This window comes from Taudactylus pleione, unplaced genomic scaffold (assembly GCF_031769625.1).
Source record: "Taudactylus pleione unplaced genomic scaffold, aTauple2 ptg000560l, whole genome shotgun sequence".
Classification (NCBI taxonomy): Eukaryota; Metazoa; Chordata; class Amphibia; order Anura; family Myobatrachidae; genus Taudactylus; species Taudactylus pleione.
In genome coordinates, this window is record NW_028284962.1 from 2,276,825 (window position 1) to 2,296,348 (window position 19,524).

General features: G+C 47.3%; 1 protein-coding gene across 1 annotated transcript in view; it reads left to right on the forward strand.

The window, feature by feature from the left end:
* GIPC3 (GIPC PDZ domain containing family member 3) overlaps positions 1-19,524 on the forward strand; it is a 107,748-nt gene that overhangs the window by 47,915 nt on the left and 40,309 nt on the right. Inside the window, exon 5 of the mRNA XM_088452984.1 lies at positions 5,792-5,873. Within this exon, the coding sequence (XP_088309110.1) occupies positions 5,792-5,873 (82 nt within the window). The remainder of the gene's footprint in view (positions 1-5,791; positions 5,874-19,524) is intronic.

Below are 19,524 nucleotides of genomic sequence, written 5' to 3' on the forward strand. Positions count from 1 at the left end.
CTCATGGCGCAGTTTGTAAACCGGTTATCTGCTCTTATGCCGGTCCCTACTATGGGGTACCATCAGCAGCTACAACCTGCTATATTTTATGCCTTCTATGCATCCGTCCTGGATGGATGTTTTTGCCCACTCAACTCCGAGTATGGCTCCGATCCCTGCTACATATCATCAAACACTGCAACCAGCCAGGCTGGTACAGCCTAAAACTAGAAGGCGGTCAGCTTCCTCCTATCACTCCGCCCAGCCTGCAGACTCTCATGCATCTTCGGATGAGTGTAAGGACATACAGGGCTCCTCTCAAGAGTCTCTCTCAGTAGAGGAGGACCATTTTCCAACAGCATATGTTCCCTCCTTGATTAGGGTGGTCAAAGCTGTTTTAAACTTGGATAATGAAAAGCCAGAACTTAAGAAGGCTTCGGTGTTCAAACACCAGAAGGTTGTTAAGGCTGAGTTTCCTAAATCTGAGCATCTCTCTGAACTTATGGGGGAAGCATGGAGTTCTCCGGATAGACTATTCCATGTTACAAAAAAGGTTACAGCTTTATACCCCCTCCCGCCGGATGAATGCGCAAGGTGGGAAGTTCCACCGATGGTAGATGCTCATATGGCACATCTGGTCAGGAGCACCACATTGCCCATACCATCTGCATCCTCCCTTAAAGATTCCACAGATAGAACACTTGGAGCCTGTCTCAAGGCTGTCTTTTCTCTGTTGAGGGCTGTTATCCGCCTGGCTATGGCCATGGCCTGGGTATCTAAGGCCATTGAAGAATGGACAGGGGCACTGTAAAATACTCTTCCAGAGGCTTCCAGAGAACAGCTGAGAATTATCTCCTATATCAAGAAGGCAGCCTCCTACCTGGGAGAGGTGGCATTAGGCGCCAGTATTCTGACTTCTAAGGCGTCAGCTGCCTCAGTTGTTGGCCGCAGAGCCCTTTGGTTAAGGGACTGGAAAGCAGATGCAGGGTCCAAGAAGGCTCTGGAAACCCTGCCATTTATGGGAGGCATCCAGTTGGCACAGAATTGGATAAAATTGTAGCTACGTTGGTAGCTTCCAAAGCGACTGGTCTGCCTTCAATGTCTACCCCTAGACCTAGGCAGTCATCCTTTTCGAGCCTTTTGGCTGCAAGGAAAAGCAAAAGGTCAGTCTTTTTCTAGAAACAGTTCTCGTAAGAGACTGCAAACTAAGAGATCATGGGGAAACAGACATCCGACTTCCAAATCAAACGATAAACCCATGGCCTGATGGGGCAGGCCTCCCCCAGGGAATCCCAGGGTGGGAGGCCAACTTCTTCAGTTTTCAGATACCTAGCATCTCACAACAACAGACGCCTGGGTTAGGGAGGTGGTCTCTCGAGGGTATGCCCTTACTTTCTGGAGAAGTCCCCGCAAAGGTTTTTCTGCACAACTCCTCCAACGGAGTCTGCAAAGGCCTTGGCCCTCCAGCAGACCATTCGTTCCCTGCTGGATTCAGGGGGTAATAATCCAGATTCCGGTGGTTCAACAAAGAAGGGGTTATTATTCCAACCTATTTTTGATCCAAAATCCCAATGGGTCCCACCAGCCTATTCTGAATCTGAAAGGTCTCAACACATTTATCCGGTTGCCCAAGTTCGGTATGGAAACCCTTTGGTCAATTGTTTTGGCAATGGAACCGGGGGATTTTACGCTGTCTTTGGACATTCAGGACGTATATCTGCATGTGCCAATCACACCTTCCCACCAAAGGTTTCTGCGGTTTGCAGTACTGCAGAAACATTTCCAATTTCAGATGCTGCCTTTTGGTTTGTCAACAGCCCTGCAGTGTTTACCAAGATAATGGCAGTAATGACGGCCTACCTCAGGCCTCAGGGAGTTAGGATACTGCCATACTTGGACGATCTCCTGATATTGGCACAATCTCCACAGGTATTGCAGCATCATCTCAGACTGATGATGGTGCATTTAGGTGCACGCCTGGATTCTCTGGCACAAAGGATATTTCTCCCAGAAGACAAGATTGTGGCCCTTCAATTGCTCTGCAGTCAGTCAGTTTCTGACCATTTAGTGATGCAGATTCTGGAGTCCATGGGGTCCACTTTCAACATGGTGGAATATGCTTAGTTCCACTCCAGACCACTGCAACAGTTGATCCTCTCCCGGTGGAACGGCGAGTACCAGTTAAGGTCACAGATGATCTGTCTTTCTCCAGAGGTTCCGCTGTCCCTCTCATGGTGGTTGCAGATGTTTTGTCTGAACAGGGGAAACCCCTCCTGGATTCCAGATTGGGTGCTTCTCACTACCAATGCCAGCCTCCACAGATGGAGAGCAGTGACAGGTCGGCACACATTTCAAGGAAGATGGAAAACCCAGGAGGGTCTCCTGTCCATAAACATCCTGGAACTGCATGCAGTATTCAGAGCACTCATTTAGGCACAGGATATACTGAAGGACAGGCCTGTCCAAATACAGTATGACAACGCCACCGCAGTAGCCTACCTCAACCATCAGGGAGGCACGTGAAGTCGGGCTGCCATGGCGGAAGTGACAAACATTCTGGTCTGAGCAGAATGTCATCTTACCGCAATCTCAGCAGTATTCATACCAGGAGTCCTCAACTGGGAAGCGGACTTCCTAAGTCGGCAGGATATACACGCCGGGGAGTGGACTCTTCATACCGATGTATTTCAGAGCCTTGTGGGCAGATGGGGTCTTCCAGAGGTAGACTTCATGGCCTCAGGCCACAACCACAGGTTCCCCAGGTACGGGTCCAGAACCAAGGATCCCTCAGCCGATTTTGTGGATGCTCTATCAGTGAAGTGGAACTTCAAGCTAGCGTATCTCTTTCCTCCTTTCTCCCTCCTCCCAAGGGTCATCAGGAAATTCAAGCAGGAGGGCGGAGCAGTAATACTGACAGCCCCTGCTTGGCTCAGACGCCATTGGTTCACCGACCTTCAGAGTCTCTCCATAGACACTCCTTTTTACTAAACAGGAGCATCCCCACCCTTAAGGGAACTGCTTAAGGACATCCCCAAGGTAATTCCTGTGGACCCTATGGACCCCGAAGAAGAAAATAAGAATAATAGTATAACATACCTTTAACTCTTTTTCTTCAAGGTCCATAGGGTTCACAGGGCACCCACCCTAATGCACCTGGTGCTATTGGGTATACTTTTTCTTTTGTATTTCAATGATTCCCTCCTCTTAGAGAGTGTTTATTTCTGTGGTACAATTGTCCTTCCTTCTCCTCTTGCCTTCTCCTGCCTTGGACTTGGTAACAAACTGAGTGCCTGTAGCCAGGGGTGGGGTCTATATGGAGGAGGGCCTAGTGCATCCTGGGAGCTAAAGCTTGTAACTGTTTGGTGCATGGATCACTCCAACCACATACCCCAAGGTAATTCCTGTGGACCCTATGGACCTTGAAGAAAAAGAGTTAACAAAGGTATGTTATACCATAACTCTTATTTTTGCTTCTATGTATGTAATTCATTTTTGTATATGAGTTTTGTTTTATTTTATTCCTTCAGCTGATCGTTTCTAAAATGCTAGTGTTGCAAACATCCCCTATGAACTTTAAGGGGAGATGTAGCAAAACTTTAAAAGAGATAAAGGTGATAATTTCAGCATTACAACTAATCAGCTTCTAGCTCTCATTTAAAAAGCACAGTCAATGACAGAAGCTGATTGGTTGCTATGGGCAACTTCTCCACTTTACCTCTTTCAAAGGTTTGATACATCTCCCCCTCTATCTGAAACTTAACATGTTACTGTTAGTGGAGTGAGAGCATTGAGATGTTATCAATATCTACATGAATGATTGTATATAGAGCGAAAGGATTTCTCCATAATATGTTAATCACATTGTTGTAACTACATATGTTGTTAACTTGTTATAAATAATTATTATCCATAATTCCCAACTAACCTGCTTTTGGGATTGGTCGGAGGTTGGGAAGCAGGGTCGCTGAGACATGCAATGAGCCCATATGATACAAGGGGGCATGACCAAAAGCTGAGATGTGGCTACGAAAAAAACTTATGAAAAATAATATGCATGCCATGAAGGGGGGCATTACTCCTCCTCCATAGCTGGCCCAGGCCCCTGCAAGGAAAACTTTAAACACACAATAATAAACTAAAAAGTTTTATCTAATTAAAGTTATGATTCTAAGGTGAACAGTTGGATTCACTGTGATGTTTCCACTATTGCACAGTTATGCCACTTGAGATTTTCCCACCTCCTTGCAAACCATGCCATATTTCTAGCTTATGGAGGCATGTGCTAAAGGCTTGATTCAGCAGCGGATGCAATGCTGATATTTATGCAGACCGAGCGATTATTTGCCATTGCGCATGCGTACCCATCGCAATTGCTTTGCAATTCCGTACACACAGAGGATCCATTCGCAAAGCAAGTGTCATGTGGTCAGCATTTGGAGGAGGTAATGGGGAGTGGTTAGGTAAGGGCAAGCGTATGACAGTTTGAACGCTGTTTCATGGGCGTGCATATATTAGCTATTGTGATTGTACTCGCAGCATGGTAGCGTCTCTGTGTGAAGAGAGCTGCAGTGTTTGTGGCTGGTTAGACTCGTCTAAAATGCTGCATAACTGGCCGATGTTACCGAGTAACAGTGGGCGTCCCTATGGTCGGGTAATCTTTGGAACCATTAGCATATTTTTGCAGCTCCGTTCCATGCCAAATCGCAGGTGCAATTGCATTAGCATCCGCTGCTGAATCAGTCCCTAAGGGGGGTATTCAATTAGGCTGCGAAAACTCTTAATCGGCGATAATCTGTCGCCGATGATGTAATTTTCGCCTATTTCAAGTATCCCCGTATTCAATTTCAAAGACTTTTTGCAGGTTCGAAAAGTCTTTGAAAAAAAACGGGAATAACTTTTCACCATGTTTTACAGTGCAGAATTGGGGTTTAGGGGTGCAAGCTTAAAAAAAATAGCCTGCACCCCTGGGAATAGCCTCTAAAAACGAACTGTGTCAAAAAAAGTTTAATAAAATAGGGACACCCCAAAAAAATTATTTAAATTTTGGGACAAAAAAAAATAATAATTGGGGAACAGTGTTTAAAAATAGTCCAATAGGTTCAGGGGTATTCTGTAAGTATGCGGCAGGTGTTTTCTAGAATAGGCTATTAGCTGCAGAATTTTAAAAAAATTAGTTTAGAGACTTAAAAATATGCTAGTACCCATTTTCATGTACCCCAAATTTGATGTCACCACTTAAAAAAAATAAAAAATAAACCTAAGTGCTCTTCTGCATCACTTGTTCTAATGTCGGGAAAAAACACCTGCCGCTGCTATTTAAAGATGCAGAACACATTCTGCAGGGCTAAACAGGGTTTCCCAGAGTGAACCCCCATGTCTGGACATCTTTAGGGGGGTCCTAGGAACAAAACCCGAAAAATGCCGAATTTTTGTTGATACCTTTTCGCAGGCTCCCGTTTTTGCTGCATCCTAATTGAATACGGGGATAAAGCGGGCACGCGCCTCATACTTTATCCCAGGAAAAGCTCTGATGTGGAGCAAAAAGTCCAGCATGGACTATCGCTGCCTAATTGAAGACAGGCCTAAGAGCGGAGCTTAGTAAAGTGCCCTGGGTGGAGTATCTACATGCACAAGTCTAATCCCAAAACATTTTGTAGGGCGCAACCAGTGAACCTTGTAAAGGAACCTCTAAGTGGTCACATGTTATTGCAGATTTATTATATTCACTACAAATGTTTTTGCATTATTCAGCAGCATATTAGTATGGCAAACTATAGCACACGCTAATGTTTCAGCATTATTTGTTTTGCAGCCGAGCGATGGGGAAGAGGAAGCGTCACGTAAGGTGGATGACTTGCTTGAAAGTTACATGGGAATCCGGGATATGGAGCTTGGTAAGAGATTCCTAAAATCTACTGTATGTTATAGTGCTGCTAACTCTATGTAGCCAGGCTGAGCCAACCATAAGTGTTTAGACAGAATCATGTGTTTGTGGTATGTGTGCAGCTCAACATCACAGTGGCGTCCGGTGGACGGCACATCCCTCAGACTAGAATTGTCCCCTTACATTTAAATTAAGCCCACAAAGGTGGAATTAACCATTAATAAAATAGTTGTTGTGTAAACAGAGGTCAAGTGTTAAGGTGCGTACACACTGGGCGATAAAGTGGACGACTGAACGATAACGATATTGCTATCGTTCAGTCGTCCACTTTATCGTCCATTTTTAAGCCCAAAAAGATGAACGATGACGACGACGCACGTTCCCGCGGGTCGTTCGTCATCATCGTTCATCGGGCTCACATGCAGGCCAACCTGACGATCTCGTCAGGTTGCTGCATGTCAGGGAATGGGGGAGAGAGCCCGGCACTGAACAATATCGTTAATGATATCGTTCAGCGGCTGTGCTCAATGTCATGAACGACATTGAGCACAGCCTGCCGGGGACACACTAGACGATATCGCTCAGGGAGCATATCGTCTAGTGTGTATGCACCTTTAGAGTAAATATGATGAGTGGCCAGTTCTTGGCGAGAAAACAACTGCAGTGCATATACTAAAGCTCTGCTACTACAGTTTAAAGCTCAGTGATTCTGGCTAAGCATATCTTCAGTCAAACTAAGTTTATAGCTTTACATATGCTGACAATACAGGTTACCTGCATAGGCGAAACTAAGGGGTGGTCCGGGGGTGCACAGGACCACCTAATAGCCTCTGCCGCCAAATCGCAATTTTTAAAATGTAATTTGTCTGCTCCCGGTCAGGAAGGCGTTAACGCCACTCAGAATGCACTACACACAGCGCTCCCCAGACCGGGAGGACATTTTTTGCATCTCCGCCTCCCCTGTGTTGGCACCAATCACATTCATCCTCCATGCTGCAGAGCGCGCGGTGACATCATGACGTTGGGCCGCTCTAGTAGTGAGGAGCTACTGAGATGTCCTACACCTGGAGGAGTACCCGATCCCAGCTGCCTTACCAACACTGCAGCTTGCAGTGAAGGGGACTTACCAGCAGCAGAGCAGCAGCCGGCTCCCTCTCACCTCCACACACGGCACAGACAGAGACAGGTGACAAGTGAGTGGTGTGAGAGAGTCTGAGACCTGCACTAGTCAGTAATCGGGTGGGAGGAGCAGCGAGACCCTGGTGACACAGTACACTGATCCTAACACCTCCAGCACCCATTATACCCCTCCTCTCCCACCAATACACACATTATACCCCCCTCTCCCACACACACATTCATACCCCCTCCCCATTATACCCCCTTCCCCCACATAAGGATACATTATACACCTCCTTTCCCCCACCCATACACCCATTATACCCCCCTCCCCCACCCAAACACACATTATACACCTCCTTTCCCCCACCCATACACACATTATACCCCCCTCCCCCACCCAAACACACATTATACACCTCCTTTCCCCCACCCATACACACATTATACCCCCCTCCCCCCACCCAAACACACATTATACACCTCCTTTCCCCCACCCATACACACATTATACCCCCTCCCCCCACCCATACACACATTATATACCCCTTCCCCCACCCATACACACTTTATATACCCCCTCCCCCCACCCATACACACATTATACACCTCATTTCTCCTCAAAGATTATACACCCCCATACACAAATTATACACCTCCCTTCCACCTCTGTATTATACATCCCCATACATACATTATACTCTCCTCTTCCCAGACACATTATACTCACCCCAATACTACTACACATACACATCCCTTCCCCCCACACACAGGTACACTACAATCACAGATCCACCACTACAATCACAGATCCCTCCCTCCACAACTACACAGACAAATCCCCACTACCACCACACAGACAACTCTTCCCCCTCCTCCCCTGCACAGGCACACTGTACCCCCTTCACTACTACACAGACACATCACTCCCCCCCTCTGTCCCTACACAGACACACTGTACCTCCTCTACCACTACACAGACACATCACTCCCCCCCTCTGTCCCTACACAGACACACTGTACCTCCTCTACCACTACACAGACACATCACTCCCCCCCTCTGTCCCTACACAAGCACATTGTATCCCTCTCCACCACTACACAGACATCTCTCCCCTCTCCACCTCTGCAAAGGCACACTGTACCCCCTCCTCCACTACACAGACATCTCTCCCCTCTCCGCCCCTGCACAGGCACACTGTACCCCCTCCTCCACTACACAGACATCTCTCCCCTCTCCGCCTCTGCAAAGGCACACTGTACCCCCTCCTCCACTACACAGACATCTCTCCCCTCTCCGCCCCTGCACAGGCACACTGTACCCCCTCCTCCACTACACAGACATCTCTCCCCTCTCCGCCTCTGCACAGGCACACTGTACCCCCTCCTCCACTACACAGACATCTCTACCCTCTCCGCCTCTGCACAGGCACACTGTACCCCCTCCTCCACTACACAGACATCTCTCCCCCCCTCTGTCCCTACACAAGCACATTGTACCCCTCTCCACCACTACACAGACATCTCTCCCCTCTCCGCCTCTGCAAAGGCACACTGTACCCCCTCCTCCACTACACAGACATCTCTCCCCTCTCTGCCCCTGCACAGGCACACTGTACCCCCTCCTCCACTACACAGACATCTCTCCCCCCCTCTGTCCCTACACAAGCACACTGTACCCCCTCCTCCACTACACAGACATCTCTCCCCTCTCCGCCCCTGCACAGGCACACTGTACCCCCTCCTCCACTACACAGACATCTCTCCCCTCTCCGCCTCTGTACAGGCACACTGTACCCCCTCCTCCACTACACAGATATCTCTCCCCTCTCTGCCCCTGCACAGGCACACTGTACCCCCTCCTCCACTACACAGACATCTCTCCCCCCCTCTGTCCCTACACAAGCACATTGTACCCCTCTCCACCACTACACAGACATCTCTCCCCCCTCCTCCCCTGCACAGGCACATTGTACCCCTCTCCACCACTACACAGACATCTCTCCCCCCTCCGCCTCTGCAAAGGCACACTGTACCCCCTCCTCCACTACACAGACATCTCTCCCCTCTCCGCCCCTGCACAGGCACACTGTACCCCCTCCTCCACTACACAGACATCTCTCCCCTCTCCGCCTCTGTACAGGCACACTGTACCCCCTCCTCCACTACACAGACATCTCTCCCCTCTCTGCCCCTGCACAGGCACACTGTACCCCCTCCTCCACTACACAGACATCTCTCCCCCCCTCTGTCCCTACACAAGCACATTGTACCCCTCTCCACCACTACACAGACATCTCTCCCCCCTCCTCCCCTGCACAGGCACATTGTACCCCTCTCCACCACTACACAGACATCTCTCCCCCCTCCGCCTCTGCAAAGGCACACTGTACCCCCTCCTCTACTACATAGACATCTCTCCCCCCTCCGCCCCTGCACAGGCACACTGTACCCCCTCTTCCACTACACATCTCTCCCACCTCCATCCCTGCACAGGCACACTGTACCCCCTCTTCCACTACACATCTCTCCCACCTCCATCCCTGCACAGGCACAGTGTACCCGCCTCCACCACTAAACAGGCACATCTCTTTGCTGCCTAACTAATTGTCATGAAACAAAGTGCCATACTTCCAATAGCGTTTCTGGAAGGCTGTTTTAGTGGGACGCCCTGCCTGATTTCTAAAGGGCAGAATGCGCTCTGCCCCTCTTAGCGGTGCCCCATTAAAACAGCCTGCGGGTGCTGTCCCCACCAGCGTTCTGCAGTGTCCCGCGGGTGCGGAAAATAGCGGTGCCGCGGTCACCGCAGGTGTATGGATCCCGGACACACAGCAGCGCTTGGGGGCAGCCCGGCGGCACCCAAGAGCGAAGAAAAGGGGATGTGCCTTACAGACACGCCCCCTGTTCCTGTGGCCACTCCCCTTTTTTCGGGGTGCATAGGAGTCCCTCTTTCTAGGTCCGGCGTTGGACCTACAATGAACACTACTTCCAAGGTAGCACAAGTTCTGGCGAGGGGTTGGAACTGGGACCACCCATTACCAAATGTCTAGTTTCGCCTATGGTTACCTGGAAATATATATTCACAATATATTGTCTCATATAATGGCGCTGAGCACCAAAAGTTAATATTTGTTTTCATAAGAAGCCAGTCGTTCACACTAGTTTGTGCAGTCAGTAAATAGGTAAACATAAGGTGCCAAAATGTGCAGTAATTTGTGTAAGCAATGGTATATACTAAAGGTACAATACATATCATAAAAAAATAATTAAGGGTTTATCTGTTAAATCACTGTGATTGGTGCAAGCATGGGGAAATCACCTCCACTTAATACCAATATTTCTTGTTGATAGAATGTAAAAATTAGACGTAGTATGTTTTTAAAAAGAACAACTAAATTTATTACATGAAGATGTATGTATACAACATACTGTAAGACAGTAATTCAGTCTTTTCTGGAGATAGTACTGCTGTAATTGCATTACGGAACTCCTGGAGATGCAAGATGAGAATATTTTTATATAAATGACCATATATTTAACAAGTACCTTTTTTGTAATAAATCGCTATAAGTAGTGTAAACTGTATTGCATTAGGAGAAATGTTTTTTTTTTTTTTTTTTAAACATTTCTGCTCTTGTAAAAATATCTGATGAAGGTAGCAGAACAGGGTGTACGCCTCGATGCTTAATAAATACAATAGGCTTCACCATAACATATTCATATATAGTAGGGGTGGGGGACTTTTTTTCTGCCTAGGGCCATTTTGATATATATAACATTAATCGCGGGCCCGGTGCAGGCCATGCCTCTCCGCGTGACATCACACGGTGGTGGGGCCACAATTGCCGGTGATTACAGCATGCCCGGAACTTTCTGAGGATGCTGGGGGGAGCTGTAAGGGCAGCGGTGTAACCGTCAAGCATCCTAAGGACGGTCCAGGCGGCACTGCTGCATAGATTCTGGCTGCACGGTGCCATTCTAGGCACCCTGCTAGCCAGATGAGGGTAGCAGAAAAAAGCTCAGAGGGCCAGACCAAATGATTCCCGAGGGCTTATACGGCAACTGGGCAGGAGGTTCCTCATCCTTGATATATAGGGTGAAATTAAACCAATACCTTTTGATGGCAACAATGATCGCTTTCTCCAGTAAAAAGGGCTTTTCATATTTAAATATATACAACCTGTGTTTTATACCTAAGCCAACTTTTAATTTTGTAGCAGTGCTCATGGGCCAATTGCTGTGTACCTGCCCCCAGGCTAACATTTCTCAGCCAGAAACTAATTATGTCCTTAAACCATGAAGAAATATATTTTTCCACATATTTATGGTAGAGTTAAGTATTACAGCTATTTATGAAGGCTATAAACCAAAGATATCTTCTGCTTTGCAAATTAAAGCGCTCACACTGCAGTAGTCCCTATCGTTTTCTTTGGGAAAGGAATTACCTGGACTATTACAAAAGCTCCGAAAATATTGGCTTTTCAGAGCTTGTGTGTGTTAGCCTGCTTATCTCTATGGGGAAACCCAGCTGGAAAGGGATCTTCTGATTCCTCCAGGGTGGGCTGAACATTGCAGGTAGATATCGCTTTGCAGATGTGTGGCAGGGTCCGAACCCAGAAATAAAGTTTTTAGTGTTAGCTGTCACTTTACATTTTAATCATCGCCGGGGAAGGCTCTTCTCAGTACTCGTGTCCAGCATCAGCACCTAGAGCAGAGATGGGGAACCTCAGGCCTGGGGGCCATGTAATGCCTCCGGAATCATTTGGTCTGGCCCTCTGAGCTTTTTTATGGTAGCCTCATTAGGCGTCCTTAGGACGCTTCAGACAGTCACACTGCTACCCTTACAGCTCCCCGATGCATCGTCAGGATGCTCCGGGCATTGCTGTAATCACCAGCGATTGTGGCCCCGCCCCTGTGCGACATCACACAGAGGGGGCGTGGCCTGCACTTGGCCAGCGAATACTGTTACATATATCAAAATGGAGATGGGCAGTAGAACTGCGCTCTCGTTGACCAGGGGGTGATGTGTTGTGGTTTTGGGGTGCTGCACCTTTGTGTGGGAGTACCTTTCCCGCACTGAATACATAATGGGGTAGGGGGGGTAAGGTGCGCTCTCCCTGCTAGTAGTGGTGATGGTGATGACTTGTGTGTGTTTGTGAGTGGGGTTAATTGTAATGTTGTTTGTGGTGGTGTTTTGGGACTGAGAAGGAGGGTGTGATTGGGTATGGAGTGTAGTTTGGAGTAATGTGAAAAGGGGAATAAGATAGGATCAAAATGAGGCCAGCGAGACACAGTAGTTTGGGGAAAAATCTTTTATTGAGTAGTCACAATGCTGCTCTGTTGAGATCCCGGGCAGGTGGGTAGAGTGGTGGTGAGACTGGGGAGGTAGGTGGACCCTTTCAGGGGGCTTCTTCCCGTGCAGTTCAGTGACCTTGCACGTCACCCCTGCTGGACCTATGGTCGACAGTCTAGGAAGTCTCGGGGGGTGGGGGGATTTGCAGAGTAGGTTGGAACACCTGTGCGGCATCCCGCGTGTTGGTGCGAGAATTGGCAGCACTTACCTACTGGTAGGTTTTTTGTTATGGTGATGTAGGTCGACGTCGTGGCCGTTGCAGGTAGGTTGGAAGCTACAGGTTATTTGGTGAGCTGGATCAACGTGTTGCTGGAATGCTGCAGGTGCACGGCTGTTCTGATTGGTCTGCGGAGGTCAACGACCGGAGCACACATGGTTGGGTTGCAGCGTGTGTGCAGGACGACCCCTGGGAGGTGGGGTGGTCTGCCCGGGATACTGATTGGATGAAAGCCGGGGAGGAGGGGGGGATATGGAAGGTGTGACCGGGATGAAGCTGGTCACTGGCGATGTTGGCTGTGCGGACTTGCGACCAGATGTGCGGGGTGCTCTCTGCACTGACGGTCCCTCGTGGAAATGGGGATTGACGGTGGAGACAACCCTGGCCAGGAGTCAGTTGTTGAGCACGATTGGAAAGGGGGAGGGGGGGGAGAGAGGCTGGTCCGGTGTGGAGCCGGTCACTGGAGGTGTGAGCGGTGCGAACCAGCGGGTGGGTGGCTTTCTGCACTGGCGGTCCCTGGTGGGGACGGTGATCTTTAGTGGAGGTCAGCCTGGATCGGTGTCAGGTTTGATGTGAGGGTCCCCAATGCGTTTCGGCACAGGTGCCTTTTTCAAGGCACTGAACCCTACCCACCTGCCGGGATCTCAACAGAGCAGCATTGTGACTACTCAATAAAAGATTTTGCCCCAAACTACTGTGTCTCGCTGGCCTCATTTTGATGTTATTCCCCTTTTCACATTACTCCAAACTACACTCCATACCCAATCACACCCTCTTTCTCACTCCCTAAACACCACCACCACCAGAAGAAACATTCCAATTAACCCCACTCACAAACACACACAAGTCATCACCATCACCACTACTAGCAGGGAGAGCGCACCTTACCCCCCCTACCCACATATATCAAAATGGCCCTTGGCGGGAAAAAGGTTCCCCACCCCTGCCCTAAAGTGTTAATTTTTTAACAGCCCCCCCCTGGAATGTTGCTTTTTGAGTCCTTATAGCAAATCATAAATACATAAGGCCCCTTATTTAACTAATCCTCAAAATTGATTGTATTTTTATGCAGATCAATTCAGTGACTGGTCAAGTGGTGCATTAGTATTATTATGCAACAAAGTTTCCTTGACTTCAACATTACAGGAAATGGGGATGCAGTTAATCTATTTTTGTATGGAGAAATTGCACAACTGACCATACTTTCCAGGAAAAAAAAAGTAAATGACATTTTGGTGTCAGGTTCAATTAAATACTTTTCCAGTCTAATGTCTATGCACACCACTCCATGTTACAGGATTTCTGTAATTTCACTTATTTAGATTTAACAACAATAAACAAGTGATAGGAAGCAGAGGCTAGTGACCTTTTACAAAGTAGATACAGTAAGTAACATGTTAATGCAGAGAAAACAAGTCATTTATTTTTCCAGCTCACAGTGATACACAAACATATGTGTCAATTATGTCCCTAAAGTTATATTATGCTGAAAAATAATTATGCTAAAAAAATAGATCTTTCCTAGTTCTTGATGGTAGTTTCATGTCTAATGCGTTTTTGACATGATTCATGGTGAGCGTTTTCCCAGCTATGAACATATGAAGTCGTTTTACCAGTGTTGTAATCGCTGTTTAGAAATACAGACTTAAAGAGCTATCTGCATTTTTAAACAACTTTATTACGCTAGTGAAATCGGAAAACCCAATGCTCTGTAGGAGAAATTCTGCTGCCAAATAATATTGATGACATTTTTTTGTAGTCTTTAAAAGATTGGTTTTCTTTTTTTGTTGGGTTGGTCTGGGGAGGGCTGTTTGCATTTATTTTAATAGTAGGGAAGATAATTTATGAACCATACAAAATACGCTATTGCAGTATAATTAAGTCTGCACAATTTTTGAATTAGCCTACTGTACATTTGGAAATGGTATACTCCTCATCAAGAGTTGGATGGGAGACCAGGTGCAATATACTGCATAATTTTACCATGCATGTGAAGAAAAACAAGATGAAAGCCTCATTTTAGTGAAAGTTGTAGTTGCAGTGTTATGAATCTCTCCAGTGGTCAGTAGATTCTGTTGAGGACAGTACAGTTTAGAACAACTAAGCCAGAGGAGCAGAGGGTTCACCAGGAACCCCTGCAATGAGGTTGAAACTTTGCTGCTGGCACCCCATACGTTGTGGCACTCCAGTAACTAGCATGACCAGTGAGAATAGTTAAGGACACCAAGATAGAACAGATAACTGAAATGCAGGTGACAAACAAGATTCAGAGACAGGCAGGTAGTCAGGGCAGGCAGAAATCAGTCCTCAGGTAACAATCCGGGTTCATTGCAGGAGGCAGACGAGAATGAACAAGTCAGAAAGCCAGAATGTAACAAAATCCAAAAACTAGGTCAACAGCAGTCAGATAATAGATAGATAGGCAGTATAATAAGCGCTGAAACAATAGGAATAAGCGGTCAAATTGCATGCACAAATGAGATGTGTCTGTATGTAACCCAGAAGTGCAAATGGTTGCACAATGCATCAGAGAAGTGTTACGGAATTGAGCGATGAAAGTGGTCTCACAATACGTACACACGCAGCAAACTGTTGCTGGGCAACAATCGCTGCTGTTTCTAACATGCAGCTACTACTCTTGGAAATGAAGGTCAGGGATGAGTAACTGAAACTTTTTTACAGTAATTACATGCCCTCTTGAGATGCTGCCCCATTAGGAGACTTAAAACTTGCTGCATCCCAAATTGTATTGTAAATTTATGGTTGATGATATGCATCTTTACTAATAAAAATAATAATAGTATATAAATTAATTATACAAATGTGCCTTTCATTTTAAAGTGTACCAGAACCAGCAGTTCTAGCATGAACTAATAGTGAGTAATTGCTGTATAATTTTTTTATAATATGTATGTATATATATATATATATATATATATATATATAACCCTGTTGGTTTCTAGTAACAGAGCAGACAAACAAATGAAAGATATTCGACCTGTCTGAAAGTAGCAAATCAGATCAGCATGGCTTTAATTACCATTGGCTGTTTGCTTATAAAAACAGGATTTTGGTGCTTACCGATAAATCCCTTTCTCCGATTCCACAGGGGACACTGGAGGACTTCAAGACAGTGGGGTATACACGGTGCTGAGTGGAGCTGGCACTTTAAATTTAAATGAAGTGTGACTAGCTCCTCCCCTCTATACCCCCCTATAGGCCAGTATTAGAACCGAGCCCGAGGGGAGCAGAGAAAAAAGATTGACAGAAGAGGAGGAGGCGAAATTACACATAACAACTGAAAGGTGAAAACAAAGCAAAATAGAATGAAACAAGAGACGACAAACATGTCTCTAACATTCATAACATCACCCTAGACAACAAACATGTCGCCAACAGGCATAACAGGTGTGGCAGGAAGAACAGCGCAGGGTGGGCGTCCAGTGTCCCCTGTGGAATCAGAGAAAGGGATTTATCGGTAAGTACCAAAATCCTGTTTTCTCCTTCATCCACTAGGGGACACTGGAAGACTTCAAGACAGTGGGGATGTCCCAGAGCTCCCATCACGGGTGGGAAAGCGCTGAGAACCCTGCAAAACAGACCGACCATATTGCGCTGCAGAAGTCGCAAAGGTATCAAATCTGTAAAACCGAACAAAAGTATGCCGACCTGACCAAGTAGCTGCCCGGCATAGAGATTCCATAGAAACACCTCGAGCAGCCGCCCACGAGGCACCCACTGAGCGAGTGGAATGTGCAGTAATGGAAGATGGAGGTTCTCTAGACGAGGCCAAATACGCCTGTCATATGGTCAGACTAATCCATCGAGCCAGTGTCTGTTTGAAAGCTGGCCAACCCGGACGAGCAGCATCATACAAAACAAAGAGAGTATCTGTCTTGCGAACGCCTGCCGTCCTGTCTACATATATGCGAAGAGCTCTAACCACATCCAAGGATCTAGAAGAAGGAGAATCCTGTGGAAGAACCGGAACCACAATAGGTTGATTGATGTGGAAGGCCGAAACCACCTTAGGCAGAAAATCCATTCTGGTGCGTAGCTCAGCTCTATCCTCATAAAATACCAAATATGGTGGATGACATGATAAAGCTCCCAGCTCCGACACCCTCCTGGCGGAAGCTAGAGCCAGCAGAAGTATCAACTTCCATGAAAGATACTTCAATTCCACCGACTCCAAAGGCTCGAACAGCAAAGACTGCAAGAAAGACAGGATGAAGTCCAAGTCCCATGGCGCTGTAGGAGGAAAAAAGGGTGGTTGTAATCTAACCACACCCTGCAGAAAAGTTTGCACGTCCGGTAATAAGGCCAATTTCTTTTAGAAGAAAACAGAGAGTGCTGAAATTTGTACCTTCACAGATCCCAACCGAAGGCCTGCTGAGAGACCTGCTTGCAGAAAAAGCAGAAATCTGGGAAGACTGAACCCCGTAGAAGGCAGAACTCTACGTTCACATCAGGTTACATATGCCTTCCAAATACGATGGTAATGCTTGGAAGTAACTTCCTTCCTGGCTCTAAGCATCGTAGGAATCACCTTGGAAGGGTATCCCTTTACGTCTTAAGATGGCCCTTTCAACAACCAGGCCGTCAAATGTAGCTGCTTTAAGTTTGGATAGAGTAAAGGACCCTGAAGGAGCAGATCCTCTCTGAGTGGTAAGGGCCACGGATTGTCTACCAACAGGAGCTGAATGTTGGAGTACCAAGCTCTGCGAGGCCAGTCCGGAGCTATCAGCAGGACCTTGGCCTGTTCCCTCTTGATGCGTTGAAGGATTCGAGGGAGAAGGGGAAATGGAGGAAACAGATAAATAAATTGGAACCGCCATGGTGTTGACAGTGCATCCACAGCCACCGCTTGTGGATCCCTTGTTCGAGAGCAGTAAAGGGGCAGTTGATGGTTCTGCCTGGATGCCATGAGGTCGACCTGCGGAAGACCCCACCGTTGGATCAGCTGCTGAAACACCTGTGGATGTAGAGCCCATTCTCCTGGATGTACATCCTGATGACTGAGGTAATCTGCCTCCCAATTTTCGACGCCCGGAATGAAGATTGCCGAAATCGACCTTGCGTAGCTTTCCGGCCAGATCAGAATCCTGCTGACTTCCTTCATGGCCGCACGACTTCTGGTGCCTCCTTGTTTGTTTATGTATGCCACTGCTGTGGCATTGTCGGACTGGACCCTGACTGCTCGGCCCCTCAGAAAGTGAGCTGCTGTCTGTAATGCATAGAAAACTGCTCTTAACTCCAATATGTTGATTGGAAGACTCGATTCCTGTGCTGTCCAGCGTCCCTGGAAGTGATGCTCCAGAATTACTGCCCCCCAGCCTCTTAGACTCGCATCCGTGGTAAGAAGCGTCCAATCCCACTCTCCGAATCTCTTTCCCTCCGCAAGGTGAACTGAGTTTAGCCACCACAGTAGGGAAATCCGAGTCTTGGGTTGTAATCTGACTCTTTTGTGAAGAAACAGGTGGGAACCCGACCATTGTGATAGGAGATCTAGCTGAAAAGGTCTGGAGTGAAAACAACCGCACTGGACAGCCTCGAAGGCTGCCACCATCTTCCCCAGAAGTCGGATACATGCATGAACCGAAACAACGACCTCTGGTACCACGGGACGTTGATGATCCTCTGAAACGACCACGTGAACGACCCGGGGCCCGAAAGGACCGAAACGAAGGTCCTGAGTAAGATCGTCTAGGTGGAGGAGCTGCAGATGGTAGAAAAGTGGATTTACCTCCAGTAGCCTGAGATATCCATTTATCTAGTTCCGCCCCGAATAGTACATGTCCAGTGAAAGGAAGTGCTTCCACAGCCTTTTGGATTCCGCATCAGCCTGCCAAGTTTTGAGCCACAGCGCCTGCCGTGCTGAAATTGCCAGAGCTGAAGCTCTGGAGGCAATAGAACAAACATCCTTAGACGGTTCTACAAGGTAAGCTGCCGCTTCACCTATATGTTCTGCTAATGGAATGCGTTCCTCCATAGGTAGTTGATCTTTCATTCCGTCCGCCAATTGCTTAGCCCAAATTTCGATAGCCTTGTTAGTCCAGTAGCTAACTATCGCTGGACGAAGAGTCACCCCTGCAGCGGTGTAAATGGACTTAAGAGTGCTCGCCAGTCTCCGATCGGACGTGTCGTTTAAAGACGTGACTCCAGGAACAGGGAGCAAAGTCTTTTTTGACAATCGCGATACAGATGAATCTACCATAAGGGAAGTTTCACAAGCCTTTCTATTATCTGCTGGAAAAGGGTAAAAAGATAATAAACGCCGGGACATCTGAAATTTTTTATCTGGATGTTCCCAGGCTGTCGTTAGAAGGGAATTCAGCTCTTCCGATATAGGGAAAGCCGTAGCTGGTCTTTGTTTCTTAAGAAAGAAAGACTGTTTTGCAGGACCTGAGTCCTCTTCCTGTATATGCAATACCTGTCGTATTGCACCAATCAAGGCTTCTATTCCCTCTGATACCTGTTCAGGATCAGACTCCAGAGACTCTTTAGGGCATCTGGGGCATATTCACCCTCTTCTAATTCGGGCATATCCTCCTCCTCCTCCTCTGGGTCATCCCAATGGAGGACTGAGGGTAACAGTCTCTTTTTAGAGACCTGCGGAGCGGACGCCATTGTCATGGCTTTGGAAATCCCCTCCATAGAAACAGCTAGGGATCTCGCCCATGCTGGTTCCTCTGTAGCAGCTGATCTATAAGCCTCACTTTCTCTACGAGAAGCCTCCAGTTCAGCCGAGAGAGAGGACATAACAGATGTAACCTGCGTCCAAGACTGTGGTTCTGACATCTCTGCAGATTGTTGATCCGTATAACAACTGTCACACAATCTGGAGGTAGATGACTGTCCCTGTGTAAATTTTACTCCGCACTTTTTGCAGTTAAATAACTTTTGCGAAGCCTTAGACCTGCCAGTCATGCTACATACAGACCCCAGACAAACCACAAGAGGTTAAGTGAC